This window comes from Anguilla rostrata, chromosome 8 (assembly GCF_018555375.3).
Source record: "Anguilla rostrata isolate EN2019 chromosome 8, ASM1855537v3, whole genome shotgun sequence".
NCBI lineage: Eukaryota > Metazoa > Chordata > Actinopteri > Anguilliformes > Anguillidae > Anguilla > Anguilla rostrata.
The window spans coordinates 41,735,692-41,755,369 of record NC_057940.1 but is presented as its reverse complement, the minus strand read 5'-3'; the positions used below and the strand labels follow the sequence as shown (position 1 = coordinate 41,755,369).

At 43.3% G+C, this 19,678-nt stretch overlaps 1 protein-coding gene across 1 annotated transcript in view; it reads right to left on the bottom strand.

Moving 5' to 3' along the window:
* The window catches only part of gabbr2 (gamma-aminobutyric acid (GABA) B receptor, 2), a 212,247-nt gene that overhangs the window by 75,015 nt on the left and 117,554 nt on the right, over positions 1–19,678 (bottom strand). Inside the window, exons 3-4 of the mRNA XM_064348313.1 lie at positions 14,637–14,807; positions 1,597–1,698 (exon numbers count right to left, since the gene is read on the bottom strand). Coding sequence (XP_064204383.1) covers positions 1,597–1,698; positions 14,637–14,807 — 273 coding nt within the window. The remainder of the gene's footprint in view (positions 1–1,596; positions 1,699–14,636; positions 14,808–19,678) is intronic.

The window sequence follows — 19,678 nt, the reverse complement described above, 5'->3', positions numbered from 1 at the left end:
CATTTAATTATTGCCTCCAACCACTGATGGGAAATCATCAATGTTTAATATCTAATCAAGAGGCAGTGTATTTCCTCTTAACAAGCATAGGTAAAGACAAAAATTGAGTATTGATTGTTATTTTTCTCACTCAGTTTAATGTACAGCCTTTAGCTTCTAGGATGTGTGGAAACACTACCTCTGCATTGATTGAGCAAATGGATTGAAATGCTTTCCGTAATGAGAGCTGGATGGTTTTCTTGGCTGTATCTCAGTCAATATTTGCTTTCTCACCCATTCTTCAGAAGGCCAAGTAAGTTAGAACTATTGCACTTATGTTTGTTTTTTCAGCTACTGTTTCCAAAATAATATCATGTTTAAAGATATATTTAATATCTTCCGTAAAGGTATTTAAATGTCAGCCCTTTCTTGTGGTGTCACCATCGATGGTATACCTCCTGGTGGTTGCTAATCAAACATAATGATATGCATGGTCTTTTTTTTTTTAAATAACCTGTGAAACATCCATATCTGGAGGTCAGAGGTCATTAGCAATGTAATTAAACAAATAATATGCATTTTTTGGCCTTGAGATAATTGATTTCTATATGATGCACATGCATTTACATGGGCATGGGTTATTCCAAGAAAATACATACATCTATTTTTTTCATCTATACTGCCAGTAATGGAGAACTTCAAATGGAGCGGCTGAAATTCTGCTTCAATGGAGCCTAGTGTGTGGGCCCAGAACCTTCCCACAGAATCCATCAAAACAGTCATCTCCTCAGAGCTGCAGTGGCCTTTTCCTGGAGCCAAGATCACGTTGGAAGACGTGGACCTTTGTCAGAGAGCTAAACTCGCTTTCAAAGCCTTTTGTTCGGATGCAGCATTCTCATCAGTACAGTGAGTTGTCTCCCTGCTTCTGCTCAGACCTGGACAAACCTTTATTGTATGACTGGGCTGGTGGCGGTTTGGGGGGTGGGGGGGTGAGTTCTTTGGAAGACAGCACTGAAACCCTCAGCAAGTAACAGAACCTCCCACTGAGAGACACCTCACTTTTAAACCTGAAAACCACAAAGTCTGGCATGGCTGAATCGGCCACCCACAAGCCGTCAAGATAACAAAGCCCGCCTGTTCGGTGGAAATTGAAAAAGTTGTTTAAGACAATAGCTACTGAAGTGAAGTCTTTCTCAAAAAAGTCCTTCTCAGACACGTGTGGTCTGTGGCAGGTAGTAAAGACAAAATTATACTCTTAGTTGGTGCTTAAAAGCTGAAACAACTAGGAGAAAACAAATTCTCTAAAGGAATCTTGGTGTTTCAGGGTCTTCAGTTACCTGCAGTGCTGCAACAGCCTTCTCACAAAGTACATGATTGTGCTCTGTAACATGGAGCACTACATCTGAACAATTGGCTCAGTTTCATAACTGCAATAGGGAGTTCATTGACAAGACTAACTTAAGTTGTATGAGGGCCTTGCAGGATTTATGATGCCACATCGGGACCTTGGACACTGCGATGCCTATTCCACAGGAGCAATGGAGACTGAAGGAGCGCAGAATTCTGCTTGCGACTGAGCAGATGCAAACACAAAGGCCACGTGATGTCATAACTCACCTTCAGCTTCTTCACATTGATGCAGGGGTCGTTGGAGAAGCTCTCCGTGTCGGCGATTTGAATGTCTGCTTTCTCCAGCTCGTTGGTCAGGTCGTTCCTCACCTGTCAGACGGGGGGAGAAAGATGGCAGCTCAGAGATGCTGGCACAGGAGTGGAAGGTATGATACTACAGAGTGAACCTAGGCCTTGATTAACGTCCTCCTTTCAGCTGAACACCCGCTGCCTGAATCCAAAATGCCCTGACTGCTGTGATTCTGGGGGACAGCCACTAATGTGTGCGAACCCCTGTTGAGCGTGGGACGGAGACATGTGTGGCCTCCATTAATTTACCCCCAATTATCCTGTAGAAACCATTAGTAGATGTCAATTAATGCACTTAAAGGAAATTAGGCTTTCCAAACAGGAAATTACTTCTGGGTTCCCAGTGTGTATTTGAGGCTCATGCTGAAATGAAAGCATTTATACACATTTTTTAAATGCACTCATCCAGCTATCTGAGGGCAAAAAATACATTTTGTCAGAACTGCCAAGGTGGCAAGCGCCTTTTCTAATATGGTAGCTCGGGGTGTCAAGGTCAAGTCTTGGAGGGGACCAGGGTCCGCAGGTTTTTGTGGTTTCCTTTTCGGTGACCTTTGAAACAAGGAGTGTGAATTGTTTAGGCCAGCATTCCCCAACCTTTTTCCTTCCACGGCACACTTTCCAAATTTACAGAATCTCATGGCACACCACGCCGACAGAAAAAAACCACGAGCGTCGTATTGACGTTGATGTGACGTGCCAACAGTAGGCCTAAATGTTCTTTTGGGGTTATGCGATATGCATTTTAATTACATTTATTTTGGCCTTTGTGAATGTGATTTGTTCATTTAAGTTTTTTTAATTCATTTGAACATTACATTTTTTCACACGGCACACCTGACCTCGTCTGACGGCACACCAGAGTGCACAGTTGGGGAACACTGGTTTAGACAGCCAATGACTTAAATTAAGCAGTTAGGTACTCTGATACACCCAGAAACCCACAGACAGTGTCTGTCCTCCAGGCCTGGGGTTTGGCTGCCATATGGCAGTTAGAGCCTGCACATGGCAACCAAAATGGCAACAAAAGGAAATGTGGTTGAGCAGGTTGTCCAAGCACATTATGTCCAAAAGCGAGAGGCGAATGTGACAGAACACTATCGGCCGAAGACAGAAAAATGAACTGACAACTCACAATGCAATTCACCCAATTTGCTTGGGTAAATATCCAGGCTGTGTGCAAACACCTTAGGCAAAATGTAAACTCTGCTTGAGTATGGCAACTCTTTTACTGCAGATGTATCCTAAGTTATGTTTTTAAAGCAACTTTACACAAAAATGACAATGGCACACATGGCATTACACAGTTATTGTACTATGATTGACATCAACTGGATTCTTTAACTTTGGCTTTGTAATAAATTCAGGTGTAGTTTATTATAATTCGTTTTTCTTCATAAACACAGTTTAGCAAGGTAATTTTGTCAATCACAGAATATTCTGTAAAAGACTTTTGTCGGATTTTCAGAAAAAAAATGAACCTATATTTTTGGCCAAATTGTGATAATACTATGTGATAATACTATGATGCTGTGGACTGAACCAGTGGACTAAACAGCTAAATATGTATGTCTTAAGCAGGTCCATGATACACTTCAATTTACTAGCGTGTTAATTGCATAACACAATGCAGTACTGGAATTGAATGCAGCGTTCCAAAGTAAACCGTAATTAAGGAGCGAGCGCTCTGCCGCAGTAAGGTGCTCATTTCAGTTGCTTTGAGAAGACAAAAGTTTGGGAAACCCCGTGACTGTAATACACTGCACTAGCACCCAAACATCTATTCAGGAGGCGGAACGTTTAAAAGCCTGAGGTTTGGAACCTGCTGTGACACTGTGGCGTTGTACCCTTGAGCAAGGTAATCGACATGACTTGCTTCAGTAAGCATCCAGCTGGATAACAGGAAAACCATAAGCTGGATGAGGGGGTCTGCAAAGCTAATGAATTATGTAATACAGGATGGGGCAAATGTGGGAAAAACGTGAAGACACACACACGCACGCACGCATGCACAAACACGCACACGCACGCACAAATACACACGCACGTACCCACGCACAAACACACACGTACACGCACGCGCACGCACACACTTCCCAGCACTAAACTGTATTTTCCCAACCCAGGTGTGTGTTGGGGGAGGTCGTTGAGCAGGACCTTTCGACGGACAGATTTAACTGGAGAGGACAGCGGGAGCGGCGAGAGATCGAGAGGATTAAGGGATTTAAAACCAAACCTGAACTGTCAGAAGATGAGCATGATGTGATGAAATACATCATGCATTTACATGCTGACCCATCAAGTGAACCCGCACTAAAAATGATAAACAAAAGACAGAATGAGTCAGGTGTGTGCAAATGCTGCTTTGTGTGTGCTTTGCAGGGTTACTGGAGCAAGGCCTCTTTTGCTTGTGTGATTGTGTGCAAACTATTGTGACAAACTGTTTGATGAGAAAGTGGAGTACGCAGGTCATACTTAACGACAAATGGTCATTATCGTGATTACCACATATTTATTTTTGTTCACTAATTTCACCATGGTTGTTTGAGCTATTGTCAGAACAGTCAGACGCACAGCCCACGCAGAGGGCAAATAGCTTGACCAATCCAAGAGCCTCTTCAACAACGCTATCATGTGCTGCTGTTATAATACAGCAGATAAGCGCTCAGCAACATTTCTCTATCTGCATCAGGCATGGCTCAGCTTGGCAAAGTAGCCAGTGAAACAATCGTCAGGGCAACCAGAGAGGGAGATAACCCCGAGGACGAAGCCCGTGCGGGGAACCTCAAGCACGTCTTCCCAGAGTCCAAACACCTCGTTCCAGTCCACTGCCATTTTCAGGGGAAGAAATCATTTGTAAGAGCCTGTGCAGGTTTCTGCATTGGGGGAACAGAACGAAACACCTCACAAAAAATACTGCTGGCCTCTGTTCAAGGCAAAGTTTTCTGCTCCGTGGCTGAAATTCTTATTTAAGGCCGATGTCAAGCAATTATCCAAGTGCTGTCCTAACATTTTTTCGTCTGCTGGCAGCAATGTTGTTGAAGTTTGTGGTTAAATAAACTTCTGCTGTTGAAGAATAAATGCTAACGTATGTGATATAAAAAATAAAAAAAAAGGTGTCAAAGAACTGATGAGGTTGTTCTGCTGTCTGCTATTCTGCCATTTCCTGTTATTGTCTACCTATGTTCATATTTACCCTGTTAAATTTGTTGGACTGAGATACTGGATTTAAAACAGAAGCAATAGAAAAATAAAAGTAAATTAAGCAAATAGTTTGCCATGGCCATAAACCATAGATAGATATTTCAAATCAAAAGAAATCACAAGTATTACATGTGGTGGTCATTCAGTTCATTCACACACTGATAATTTTCGCCTCTGAGCAAAGTCTCTTACTCTGCCTGGGTTGCGTTTACACACATGTAATGTCTTTCATCCCTTTGCTGAGAACTCAACGGCAGGGGCTGTTATCTCTGAATCAATAACACCCGGCCTTCCTCTCCAGAAACAATGACTGGGACGGGTTCGACACACCGACGCGGTCTGTTCCGCCGCTTGCTGATAAAAGGCCGACGTTCAATCTCCCGAACAGTAAGACGCTTTGCAGCTGCGCGAATTTCCGGCTGTCTGCTCGCTTACAAGCGCCTCTTCCTGGAAAATAAAACGGTTTTTTGTTTGTGCGGGTAATCCCCGTCCCTCTGTCCTGGGACGGATTCCCTCCGCACGTCTCCAGCTTTTCGGGACGGTGCCGGTTGGCCAGCAGGGGTGAACAATGGCCGCATCTGCCCTCGTCCGAGCCCGGGACGGGATTCCCTCTGCAGTAAACGAGGGCAGCGAGGGGAGGGTGGGTAATCCATGTATGGATGCACTGTTTGGGATAGCGCTGAGGGGAAATCTGTATCAGATAACAGTCTTGCTCGCATTACGTTAAATGTATTCCCATTTACTGCGGCTGCGGAAGAACGCTGCGGCAGCGGGGTTCTATTTATAGGCGGGCTTTACGGCCGGATCGGTCCGGGCACAGACCAATCAGGTGAATAACACGAGCAGGAGGAGAATAAAGATGCAGTGGCCGACATCTGCGATCAGGGAAACACCAGCACATGCCGGAAGGGTCCGCGATGACTTCACTGTCTGTAGTGTAAGTCTCAGAGACTCTTGCTTTTGTTTGTGAGTACGTGTGCAATCATGTGGCCACAAGACACACGAGGCTCGCTCTTTTTTCCCATTTGCTAGATTAATTGGGAACATTTAAGTTAAATATTACATTTGAATTTATTTATTTAGCATTCTTCCCTTTTGTTCTCTCTATATGGAATGCCCAGGTTGTATATCAGCATTCATTGACGGATCCACTGCTTTGAAATGACATATCTTATATGCAGGTCTGTGCAATTCCTGTCATGATTTCCATCAGTTTGGGTGAGTGCAGGTTTCAGCACCCCTCCTCTGAGGTCTTTTCAGCCAATCACCACTTCCCCCCACCCTGCAGTCCGTCAGCTGAGCTGTGCAGAAGTTGTGCCAGAGGAGTGTAATTCATGCACAGCCAGTGCAGGCAGATAGCAGGCGTCCAATCAGCGCACGTTTAGGGGGGACCCCCTCTGGACTAAAACCCTCCCACTCTCAGTGATGCAATTATGCATCACTCCTAAGGACTGCTTTCCACAGTACCGGCATGATACGAATTCAATACTGAACTGTGGAGCTCGTCAAATATATTACAGTCTTTGCATGAGCAAGAAGCTCTGTCTCAAACCCTAAAAAGCGCGGCTCTCGCATTAATTCTGAAAGCATTATCTTTCAGTGTGGCCTTTGCCGTGCTTTCTAATTTCATTAATGCCCATCGGTGAACGGAGGACAGGCCGGAGCACACCGCTGGCTACAGGGCCCATTTCATCAGTCACAACATCGACGCGCGACATCGCCGACAGCCCGAAATGTCGGATAATCCCTCCTTATCCGTGTTGTGAAACGCTCCCGAAGCGTAAGTCACCATCTGAAAATCTTATGAATCCAATGATGTCCTGTTATCTGAAGGGCTGCAGTCTGGTCCACCTATTAAAATCAGCCAGGGACATTGGCTCTCAGACAAGGGATTATGCATTATTAAGCACGTTGCAGTGAAATCCCGCCCCGATGGTCAGTGGGGTGGGCGGGGCTGGGGTTCTCCTAGCGCTGGCCACAGATGCTGCTCATTGTTAGGCTGGGGAGACGAGACTTGGGCTGACACAGTCAAAAAATTTCAAAGAGCACCCTTGATGAAAATATTAAATTTATCAACAGGGCTCCAATCATTCTTTAAGGTTTAATGCCAAAAAAAGAGAAATTCAGACTTAATCTGCAAGACAGCGTTCCACGCTGTGATTCAAGACCTTAATCCACTTATTTGATAGACACTTGCAGGACGGGGGAGGGGGGGCGGGTGGGGGATGGGGGGGGTGTGCCAAAAATTCTCATCGCTCTCTGCCAGATTTTCACAGATGAAAAAAGGCTTACGTTTGAGCTGGGAGAGCAATCCTTCAAATTAAAAAGTCAAATAAATTCCACACTCCAAAATAACAATTACTCTTGAGAACAGTTGCTGTTGGTGCAGGGAATTGCTAAACTTGATTTTCTGCTCCTTCAAAACTGTGAAACGGCTATATACTTCCACATTAACAGGAGAACCCAAACATTTCAGGGAAAGTTTTATATCTGAAATGGGTATAAAAGTTTCCAACTAAATATCCACATCTCTATATTTTACATTACTAAAGGCAGTGCTACACTATGGAGAACAGTCACTGTAGACCATATGGATTCTTGGTCTAAGATACAGGAATGTTACTACTTCAAGGTGATTCTCTGTTCGGCTAACACAGTGGTCACAATTAGTAGCTTAATATTCACTTTCACAAATGTCGAGATGGATTGATATTCAATGATAATTCCTTCAGGATGCATGTCAGTTAGACTGATAGTAAAACGGCATGGCATTTTGGAGAGAAAAGTCGCGTGCGTACAGGAACATGCAAGTGAAATGTCTCGACGTTTCGTGTGTGTGCAGGAGGGTAAAGGACTTGGTGTCGGCTGTCGGCAGACTGAGGCCGCGCACGTGCCTCTCCGCAGGTCTCTTCCGGCTCCGGCAGTGCCCTAGAGGAGCCCCCCCCCCCCCCCAAACCGGAGGTCTCTGGCTGAGTGAAGCCACGCCCCCAACCCCCCCTCCCCGTGCTGCCTGTTGTGATGCAGGGGCGGGGGGAAGGTTTGTTCCAGTTTGGCCCAGCCCTGTTCCACTGCGCCCTCCTCCCGCTTCACCGATTTATAACGCCGCGTGAAAAGGTGCGTTCAGGGGGCAGGCGCCAGTCCGAGACGAATACGTTTCCCGCCGTGTGCGGCATGCGTCAATGTCGGCAGCCGCGGTTCTGTGCTGGAAACGGAGGTCATTTCCTGCACGGAGGTGTTCTTGTCCAGACACTTGGCATACCAGACATGGCCGTCCACATCTCAGGACACACCGTGAAATTTCAGCGCTTGCAGACTACATTAATTGATCGGGAGTCTAGAAATTCCCAATCGCTTACGCGGCACAGGAGTGTGCAGAAGTTTCTGGAAATACACTGGGAAACTACCGCTCATGGTTGACACACCCCGAATTTCACGACAATTTAACAGGTCAGGTATCTTCCAGAAACTCAGTTCTTCATGCAGCGTAACCATCTTGTGATTAAATGGCATCTGCCTCATTAGGGGGGCATTACCTTCTTCCAAACCCAGGGGGTTTCCTCAGATAAACCGACCCCTACCGTGAAGCAGCGATGGTGGGGAAGAGGCAGGACTCCTCCTGAGAGGAGAAGCTACTGAAGACTGCATATGCTAAGGGGGGAGTACCATCAGACAGTACATGTTCTTAGCCTGGTGGAAGTAATGCACAGTGACAGAAAATGAACAGCCACGGTGGATAGACATTGACACTAACATACACAATGATCAGCGTCGACTGAATGATCGATGATTTAATGATAGACACTCAGATGGTTCTTTAAAAAAAAAAAAAGAAAGGTGCATAAAGGTGCTGCACTAGTGCAGGATCAGCCTTGTGCCTTAGCCCTCGGGTGTCAGGATTCAGATCTGGAGGGCCGCAGTGTCTGCTGACTCTCTCTGCGTGTTTCAGCGCCAGTAATTCATTTAAGTCACTGATTGGCTGAACCTTCTGCACACCTAATTTCCAAGGTCTTAATTAGCTGCCAAGAAAACCTGCAGACATTGCAGCCCCCTAGGACACTAGTTTGACACTGCAGGCCTGGACCTTGCAGGGCTGCGGGCTTTGTCATTAGATAAAACTGGGAACCCACAAGACCCTGCAGACACTTCCCTGGGAGGAGTTAAAGTAGCATTAACCCGAGCAGCACTGGGGTTTCACCAGCTGAGCTGCTGACAGGTAAATATGCGCTTTTTATACTGGGCCCCTGTGCAGCAAGCCTACATTTAGCTATCCTCTCATTTTTAAGCAGCAAACAGACAGCAGCTTCACACCAAGTTTCTGCTGAGGAGAATGTGCTGACCTGTGGCCAGGTCAGACAGAGGCATCCCCCCACTGACTTTTTTTTTACAGGTCTGTCAGATCTATTCTCAGTCTTTCTGACTAGAGTGGCAGCCTTGGCATAAGAGGGTCACCAGACCGGATTGATAGCATTGAGAAGGTGCAGCACACATTCTGGAACATGAGGGGATGGGTGTTTAACGTTCAGACACAAGCATACAAATCTTGACAAAAATTAACTTTAATATGGTAGATTAAATATTATATATCAAAGACCAAAATTGGGGACAAACGATGATGAGATGAAGTCAACTGTTCTCAAACAAGTACTTTTATATATTTCTTCAATGCTTACATTTTGTTTCCCTTGGAAACCACCATGAAAAAAATGCTTTGTTTTCCTGAGAAATCTCTGTCAAAGGACGGTCAAAATCCTAGGCAATCCAATTGTCATTTGATTAGTATTCTCTGTATAGTGAAGTCTTTTTTTAAATTTTTACCTTCATTATCTACACTGGCTAAATTTGGCTCAAAACCTTTATACATTTATATTTGACCAAAAAATGCATCATTCCAGCTATTCCATAATTAAATAGATGTGGAAACATACTGCAATTAAAATGAAGACAAAGTTGTACCATGTAATTAGAAATACATAATTACATGGTAGATGTCATCTTAATATTAATTTCAGGATGCTCTCCGCTTTTTAATGAGTTTTAAACTCAAGGAAGGACCCTCTTCATGATGCCACAGACAAACAGATCAGGAAAACACCTGATTTGGACGGTTCAGGATTTTTTTTATTCCATTTTGAAATGGCTAATTAACCATGTTTATACTCAACACCGCAACCTGTTCCGTTAATTTTGAAGAGCACTGACAGGCACCAAGTCTCCGGCTTTTGCAATGGCAAGCCACTGCTCCTTCTCTGTAGTAAACTCACAGGCTTGTGCAGTTGTGCAGTTGACCAGAGTGTTTCACTGGTATATGATAATCTGTTTTTCTGTTTTGCCTTGCATCACAATCCAATGCACAGACATCATGGTTGAGGAGCATGTGCTTTCGAACACAGTTGCCCCTAGCTGAGGATGCCTTTACCTTTAAGAGTTCCATGCCAACACCACCTTAGGCACTGCTCCTTGAGAAAAGAAGTTCAGCAATCTCAGTCAATTAAACTTCTGCTAAATGTGTCCCAACTGTCACCTCTCTTTCAAGATCAAGGTCAGTGAGATCTCTTCTTCCAAGCATGGTTAATCAAAATGGGGAACTGGGTCTGCCCAGCATTTTTATACACAACTGAGCATCTACAGATGTTAAATGAACCACACCTGTGTGGAAGCACTTGCTTTCAACATACTTTTCAAAATGAAGCCCTCATTCACTCAGGTGTTTCCTGTATTTTTGGCAGTTACCTATAGGCAACACTGGCATGATCCAGGTTTGATATCAAGCCATGGGACCATGGGACCCACTCACGCTCTAGGACAGAGCCTGGACAGGATCAAACACCCAGAAGCCTCAACATCCATTTATGTCGTTTTTTTCCCTCTTTCATACAAACAGTACTATATATGCAACTTGGCCATCCTCGCAAAACTATCCTTTTAGTTTGTAAACATGTTTGTCTCTGAATTTCAGCTTTGTCCCATAGCCAAAGCAGTTCCTTAGGTGATGCTCGTTCAGTTAAGAGCATAGCCAAGCCGTATCACCACAATCCACAATCTATTCTGCTTGAATATTATATAACTGCATTGTCAAATAGACCCATGCAGCAAATGCATAATTGCATAATGCATGAAGGTTTATTTTATCGTCAGGACAACCTCTTCCTCACTGGATAATATTTTCCTCTAGTAATAAATCAGCTGCATGACATGCAGTCCTCTGGGGAGCTCAAGGCCCAATGGTAGTGTTTCCTCTGCAAACTGGTTCATAGGGACAATGATGTGTGGAGAGAAATGTCTGTGTGAAATATATGGCTGTGCTGTTTTCAGTGTCACACTCAACATTGTTTTTTCTTTCTCAGAAATAACCATGTGACACGCTAATGCGCATTAGGTGATAATGGCAAATATGGGATGGACTCCCTCAGTCACTCCAGGACACGTAATGGGGAACTATTTATGACGCAGAGAAAAACACAAAACATTTACAGCCACACCAAGTCATTATATTGATCAAAACTAAGCCCCCTGCTATCAAAACTGAGCTCCCAGCTACGTGTAGCTATTGCTTATTTTCCCCTGGGAGAGCGGCGGACCAGTACAGCATAAGCCGACTCGAACAGGGACGGAAACCCATTTCAAATGCAGGTACGGATCCCGCCTTTCAACTTTTTAGCGTCGGGACTGCGGTTACCACGGCAAATATTTCTTGCGGCGGCTGACGCCTCGCCCCTTCTCGTGCAGTCCAGATTCAGCGGCGCTGACGGGCGGCTGTGACGGATGGAGGATTATGATTTTATGTGGGCATCTAGCGCTGTAATTACTTTTACAGCCGGGCGTGTGCGTCGCGGTGGAGCGCGCTCCATCAACGTCTCCGGCCCCTTCCGCTGCCTTCTTTTCCGCTCACGTAACCGTGGAGAGTCTCCGCTTGTTACAGCTAATGCGTACCCTCACCACCCCACCCCCCATCCCCCAACCACCCTCCTAAAGCAGTCTTGTTTTCTGCTACGGGGAGTTCTCGTTAATTTCCCTATTTATATAATATGCACACACACATAAACGCACAAAGCATATATAGGTTAAAGTGCAGAGGGCCAGCTTTAATTTGAGGGTATTTACATCTATGTCAGGTGATCTGTGTAGGAATTATAGTCCTTCTATACATAGACCTCCCATTTCAGGGGAGCAAAATTAATGGTCAAATTAGCATAATCTGAAATAAAGTCATCACATTTAGTACTTGGTTGCAAATCCTTTACGTTCAATGAAGTCTGTGACCCTATAGACATCACCAGACGCTGGATATCTTCCTGGGTAATACTTTGCCAGGCCTGTACTGCAGCCATATTCAGTTTCTGATTGTTTCTTGGGCGTCTTGCCTTCGTTCTTGTCTTTAGCAAGTGAAACTGATGTTTATTTGGATTCAGGATGGGTGAGTGCCTTGGCCAGTCAACGACATTCCACTTTTTGGCCCTGCGAAACTCCCTGGTTGCTTTAGCAACGTGGTTGGAGTCATTGGGGTCCTGCTGCTAGGTCAAGCACCACTGTCCAGTGAGCTTTGAGGCATTTGGTTAGATCAGAGCAGATAAGATGCTTCTGTACACTTCAGAATTCTTAATTTATCAATGAAGAAAAGTGAGATAGTTCCAGGTACAGATAAGGGAGTGCTTTGGATTATAAGCAGTTCCTTTCTTTCATCACACTTTCCTCTTAACACTTTCACTTTAACTTATTAAAAAGCCTGTAATTCCAACACGGATGACTCGATATGGATGTAATTACTCAAATTAAAGCTGACAGTCTGCGCTTTAACTTAATATTCATTGTTTTATTTCAAATCCAAATGCGCTGGAGTACAGAGCCAAAACAACAAAAATAGCGTCACTGTCCTAAATGCTTTTTCATTTAACTGTATTATGTAAATGCGCTGCCTCAGAGGAATGGGGGAAGTCACCAGGCTAGGCACAGCACCTGCACACCCTGTCTAGAGCACTGTCATGGCTGCAGAGCCCAAGAGCATCACACGAGTCATATGAGCCTATGTGCCCTCTCTGCTCGTGCCAGAGAAGCTTACTGCTGCCTTTTAGGGGGGAAAACCTGGCTGTCCTCAGCTGGCTGCTAAGCTTAGCAGGGTAGGAATGATGAATTCACCCCTTGCAGCTCTGGTAGCACTTTCTCCCTCCCCATAGCCTGGAGGTCTGGTTATCAGCATTCTGCAGATTCGGAACGTTGACGCGGCAGCATCTGCTGCAACAGCTTTTGGGAACGGGTGCTTCAGAAGCTGGTTGTTCGGATTCCTGCTCTTATAGTTCACCTCGGACAGTTCTTTCAACCTGCTCTGCCCATCCTATATTGTTATAGCCTATCAGACACTCTCTGCACATACTAGCCAAGCTAGAGGACCCACGCCACATTTCACCAGTGGTGTCATAATCTCATATACATGGGATATGTATCCAGGCTGAGAACCAGAGCATGTCTAACCAGAACACAAACAAAGGGCACACAGCTGAATGAACAGCTTATTAATTTACTATACGTTTTTTTGTTCATGGGTTCAACAACAAGAATATAGTACTCATGTATTCAAAACTGGGGGGGGGGGGTATTGGTCCAGCCTTGACAAAAAAAGCAATGAAAGACCACAACACCACAGGGGTGGCGAGTGGAAACACCTGAAATAAAAAATAAAAAGTTTATTGAAATATCGCAAAAAAAAGGTTTTTTTACGCTTGGCCACGCTGGAAAACTTGGGGTATTGATAAAGAGAATATGCAATAAAAAGAGCGATGGAAACAGATTTTTTAAATTAATGATGAAATACTGGGGACCTAAGTCACATGGTTTTGCTCAAAAAAATGGTGCCACATGTCTGACTGGCACTCTTTTGATTATGTAATTCTGTTGCGCCTAACAGTAGTTGATGGAAACACGCGCTGATTCACGTTTTCTTTTGCTGACTTTTCTGAAGTTCGCTTAGCATTTGCGAAACATTTGGATTTAAACTACAGGTGCGGGCCGGGAGCAGACCTGTGACATTCACGCCTCTCGGCTGGGACTCTCGCCGAAGGCGCGTCACGTCCGCCTGCTCGCTCGGACGAGGCTGCTCAGAGCGGGAACTCAGACAGTCGGGCGCATTATCAGACTGCCTGCCGGTCGTGCGCAGCGTTTGAAAAGGTCAGCGGAGCAGAGTGCACGCTCAGCATTGTGCGGGACTGTAAGATGTCAATCTGACCAAATGAGGTGTCAGACCTATTCTCTGTCGCATCTTTAGGGGACCGTGTTGGACACGGAGAGAGAACTGGTCTGATTCGGTTATTAACCGGCTAGCTTAAAATGGCTTCCACGCTTCAAACTTTTTACAATACAGAGGAATACAGAGGAAGTGTTTGAACTGTGCAATTCTATTCCAGCAGAATATATGTCTATCTATTTATAATATATATCTTTGATACGTTTTGAATTCTGAATATCTGAAAATCTGCGCTACATACGCGTCATTTGACTTTGTAAAGATGTGTTAAGACCACACTCATCACCACCCACCGCATTTTCGCACATTCATATTATAATGATATAGTTAGTCCAAAAATTTAAACAGTTGAAAAGTTGAAAGTTCAGAGACTTTGATCGACCTATTGAAAGATGAGGAGGGGGATTCCCAGCCAACTGAAACCTTTCCTTCTGGGAGACGCTAGCAATCAAAAAAAACACGTTGAAGTAGGATCCCAATCAGTCAGTCCATGGTCGTGTTGACAGCCGTGGCTGAAACTCACCTCAGAGAACCTCTGCACGTCCTGGGTCAGCGTCCCCACTCGGCTCCAGTTGTAGTAGCTGAGGAACTTCACTACCGCCGGGTTGACGGCGTTGTCTGACGGGACTGTTCGGAAGAAGTTGGGATACTTTTTTTTGTCCGCCAGAACAGGGGTTGTTGCCGCAAAGGACAGCTGAAAGAAGAATACAGATGAAACAATCACTGGATGTCCTCAACGGGAACAGCACACATTGTGCTAATCCCATCTCCAGTCAACCATATAAAGCAACATAAACATTTTCAAGCATTTGGTTTTGCAACCCAAATTCCCTCTTGCAGTAAACACAGGGCTTATTTTATTACTTTTCTGAAACTGAAAACATATTGAATCTCTCATTGCATTTATTATCGCTGAATTCTTTGTTTTGAAAACTGTTGGATCTACCAAACATCATTTGCATGCAATGTTCAAAGCAATTTGTTTTTTTTATTATTCTCTAGACCTTTCCCCACATCACCACAGGGTCTGTGCATGATATCAAACAATGCATAAGACATGAGACATGCTTTTATAGTGTGTGGATGGCATTAAATACCAAAATTCAGTTATCAGGTAAATTCAGAAAATATGACATTGGATTCAGTCTTAATAAAAACAAGTCAATAAATTGATTGCATTATTCATATTATCCAAATTGTGCCACGTTGCTTTGCCAGTGCTTCCCAAAATAACCTGTCCCCAAGATGCATGGTTGGATATACAAAGCATTTATCAAAAAATTTTAAGCAAGCATGTTTTTGTTTATTCGAATAAATTCAGAATTTGCTGAAAATAGCTGAAAAAACCTGTGTTTACTTACAACTAGAAACAAATGTATGGTAATGAGACTGATCAGAGTAGAGACCTCTAGAGGTTTCTCAACTCTTATCTCACGCCCAGTTGTCCTATCCTGGCACCCACACGTTGAGTAATACGTTCACAACACCAAGACATGGGACTGCAGTCAATGGGGTGTGAGCAAACAGCAACCTTGCACCTTCAGACTTAAGGCTGGGTGAAGAGATGGGTGAAGGTAATCGATCGCCAGGTTGCCCTTAAGAGCATCCATTGCTCATGTTAAAAAAAGGACTGTGGCACATAAGCCAGCATGAGTGACATGAATACAGATATTCATTTACTATGCATTTTTTGTGGAGCAGTCCAGTTGAAGTATGTTTGCTGACACAAGTATTTTATTTCGCCTTCAAAAGGCCACCCCCTACAATAATTCCACAATGAAACGAGTGTGCTTTGAATACTGAAACACTGACATTGAAATAGATCACTTTGCAGTTGTAGGTTATGATTTAGTAACCTTCATGGTGTAGTAAAGTCAATGATGTTCTTATTGCCGTGAAGTGAAATAAACTATAATATGTAAATATATTGACAACAAATGTATAAAGGACATTTAGCTTTTTCACTCTTTTCATTTTGAGAGTGGGACATTGCAACATCTTTTCAGGCAGTGATGTATACATTGTATACAGCAGCAATGCAAAAATTACTTCCTAGCATATTTACACAAATACTTTGTATGAGCAGTCATGACCATTACATGTTAAATGTTGTTCACTTACTTGGAAAGTAGTATTACAGTACATCTACGCACATATCCAAATATCTCAACATTCACAAATCAATGCGCTACAAGGCAACAATACATAGTAGTCTTAAGTATCACGCAATGACTCGTGGATGTACTTTTAACTTCATTGAAACATAGCAACAACTGACTGGCTAGTGTATTGTTAATAATGTTCAGAATGTTTAAAAAAAAAAAAATGTATGGCTCATTTCATCTGGTTTTGTTTGTCTGGTTTCTATTTATGTAATCAAGCCCTGAAATAACCCTTTAGCCATACACCCTCATCCGTGGTGTGATTGGTCATATTTTTCAGATCCAGAGTAGATTGCTTTCATCGGCTGACTGACGCAATAGACTAAGTGCATATCTGCATGCTTTTGTGAGTTCAAAAGCATTTTGGCACAGATATCTTTAGTGTGCATTCATCTCTGTTTGTTTTCCTTTCTATGAGAACTAAAAATCTTACAAACCTTAAAAGTTAACAGAATGTATTTCAACTACATCTCATTACATGAGTAAGACGATTGAAATGTATTTTCTCTCAAGAAGGCGGGTTGTGCTTTCCTAAATACACTTGTAAAGATCTTTTCCTAGTTTCAGAAAGGTCTCAGTTCAATTGCTTAGCTAAATTAAAATGCATAAAGATAAATAAATATATGTGGTAAATAAATAAATAAATAAATAAATGTATAAATAAATAAAATGTGTGACATCCAGCACTCATATGTAGATATACATATTTTTATACATTTTACAGCAACCGCCAGATATTATTGGCACTCAATTATTATGAACAAAAATGCTGTAAAGGAGTTTATTAATAATAAAATGCATTCCATGTATATGTCCAACAATATGATCTTATTGTAATAAAATTGCTCAGAGAAAAAAATGTAAATAATTTTTATTCAGAAAAGTACAATTATTAATCACGTTACATTTCTGCACCCTCCCCTTGCCAAGATAACAACATTAAATCATCTTCATTAATGTCATTAATGTTTGGTCTGTTGGGAGAACACATAGCAAGAGATGTGGAACCATTCTTCCATTCAAAAGATGCATCCCAGGCCTTGATTCTCATCTTTAGCTCACGACAAAGGTTTTCAATGGGGTTCAGGTCAGAGGACTGGGAAGGCCATTTCAAAGCTCTGATTCTATAGTCAGCTGCTTGATGGAGTCCGTGATACCATGTAGCCTAACAACGTTCCCTGGGCCTTTGGAGGTAGGACAGCCCTACAACAACACACATACACCACCATGCTTCACAACGAGGATTAGGCTCTTCGCATCAAACCCACCTCTGTTGTTTGTGGCCAAAAAGCCAATCAAAGTTCCCAGGGCAAACTCCAGGCACTTATAGTTTTTGGTTCGATGACAGAAGAGGCTTTCTTCTGGTAAGCCTTCCAAATAGCTTGCTGGCATGGGGGTGGTGTCTAATTTTAGTTTTGGAGACTCAGTGACCCCAGGGTGTAACCTCCTTCTGCAATTCTCCAACTGTGGTCCTTGGAGACTCTTTTGGCTCTCAGCGCACCCTCCTCACAGTGTATGGAGGCACAAGGCACGCGCATCCAGGCAGGACCATCACCGCTCCAGCCGTTTTAACTTCTTCATTACAGCCATAATAGCATGGGTAAACTGGGCACTTTCAATTTTGTCATTTTCGTATAGCCGCTGCCTGATTTACGAATGTGAGCAACCAGTCCGTGGTCACACTTCATTTGTGTGTTCTCTGATCATGTTAACGGACGCCTTAGGGAGTCTGGCAAATGTATCGTCTCATACAGTACATAACACCGTGGAACAGGAAGTCCTGGATGCCTGCTTAAGACTCAGATGTGCTCAAAAAACTTCTGCATCTGTTTGATTATGTTCTCCAGAATGCCACATATTTTTCTGAGAAAAATTCTTTGTTCTTTAATGAATAGTTTTTCTCACCACAATTAAAAGTTAGATTTTGATTGCAAGAGGAGATTGAAAGACAATGATTATTCACTCCCATTTTAGGGTATATATTGATAAAATACATGATATATTTCAATAATATGTGTTTTGCTTAGTTTACATATAAAAACATTTAATTGCCTGATTTAGTCATGCACTGTATGTCCTGAGTATTAACTGAGTATTGACTGCTTTTGAGTATTAACATCAAGTTCAATTAGCTTTTTAGGGAAGGATGGAGTGTTTTGTAGAGCGACTCAATGAGCAGGTTTCAGGTGACTGACCCAGTGCAGTTGGGTGGCTCCAGAATCTCTGTGAGGAAACTAATTTTCACTCCGCGGTTTATGTTAGTAAATGGGCTGCAGGAAAAAATCTGATTCAATCTCAGGCACATTCTGCAGATTTCTAACTGCGCCTTTTCACAGTCCTGACAGATTTAGGTACTGCCCTGAGGCACTGAGCCATTGAGCATGCAGCATGAATCAGGCTGTGAGGGGTGCTGTGGTCACCAAGTTAAAATGGACGCAACAGAGACACGCTCCTACTAATTTGTAATTTGGTGATAGAAATCCAGCTCTCCAGCTTGCTGACCAACTCTATACCCAACATACTGTGCGGTAAGGTTCATGAGTGAGAAAAATTATTAACAGGGCGATAGCTGCATTTTGTCCTGTGGAGGTACAAAAGAAATGCAGCGTATGTAATTGGAAAGTAAGCAATTTGGCCCGTGGCATATACTGGTTCCGCATTAAGCAAATCTCCCGTGGCCTGTAATTCCACACGACGCATCGTTCATCATTGCAGAAAGACAACTGTTGTTGTTTCGCTGTTCAAATCAGCTGGGATAGATAGAACAATGTGCAGATTAGTGCTTTGAACAGAACTTACTTTCATTATCTTAGGGCTGCTGAATCCACTTTTGCCCAAGAGACAGTGTCCATGTTTACACGCGCATCATTATTCCTACCACACTGGAAAACTCCAGTATTCCGGTTACAATACAGCCCATATAAACACCTTATTCTGAATCGCAAAACCGGATTAAGCCCTTATTCCAAATTTGTGAAATCCTAATAAGGTAGGTTGCATATGCCTCTAATAATCCACAAATGAAAAGCACGTGAACGTTATTCCTTATTCCATTTACAACTTTCCAACATGGTCTGTGCGTGCACAGATTCGCAAGGTGTCTTCAGTGTTGAAGTCAACCAACTCGCTTGCTGCAAAAATGTCATGGAAAGAACAAAGCCCTCACATCTGGACCTACAAGGACACAGACATGTTCATCTATGTATTGTAAGTATACTAATGTAATAATTGTGCATAAGAATTAAACATTGTGCAATGCATGGACAGCAGAAAACGTCACTTGTTTAAAGCTCTTGCAAACAAAATGAAAGACCCTGAGTTCAGTCCACAGAACAAATTAGACGCAGGTGAAAGACACAGAAGTATTTTAAGCGGGGCTGTCAATGCTAATGTGTTAACTCAT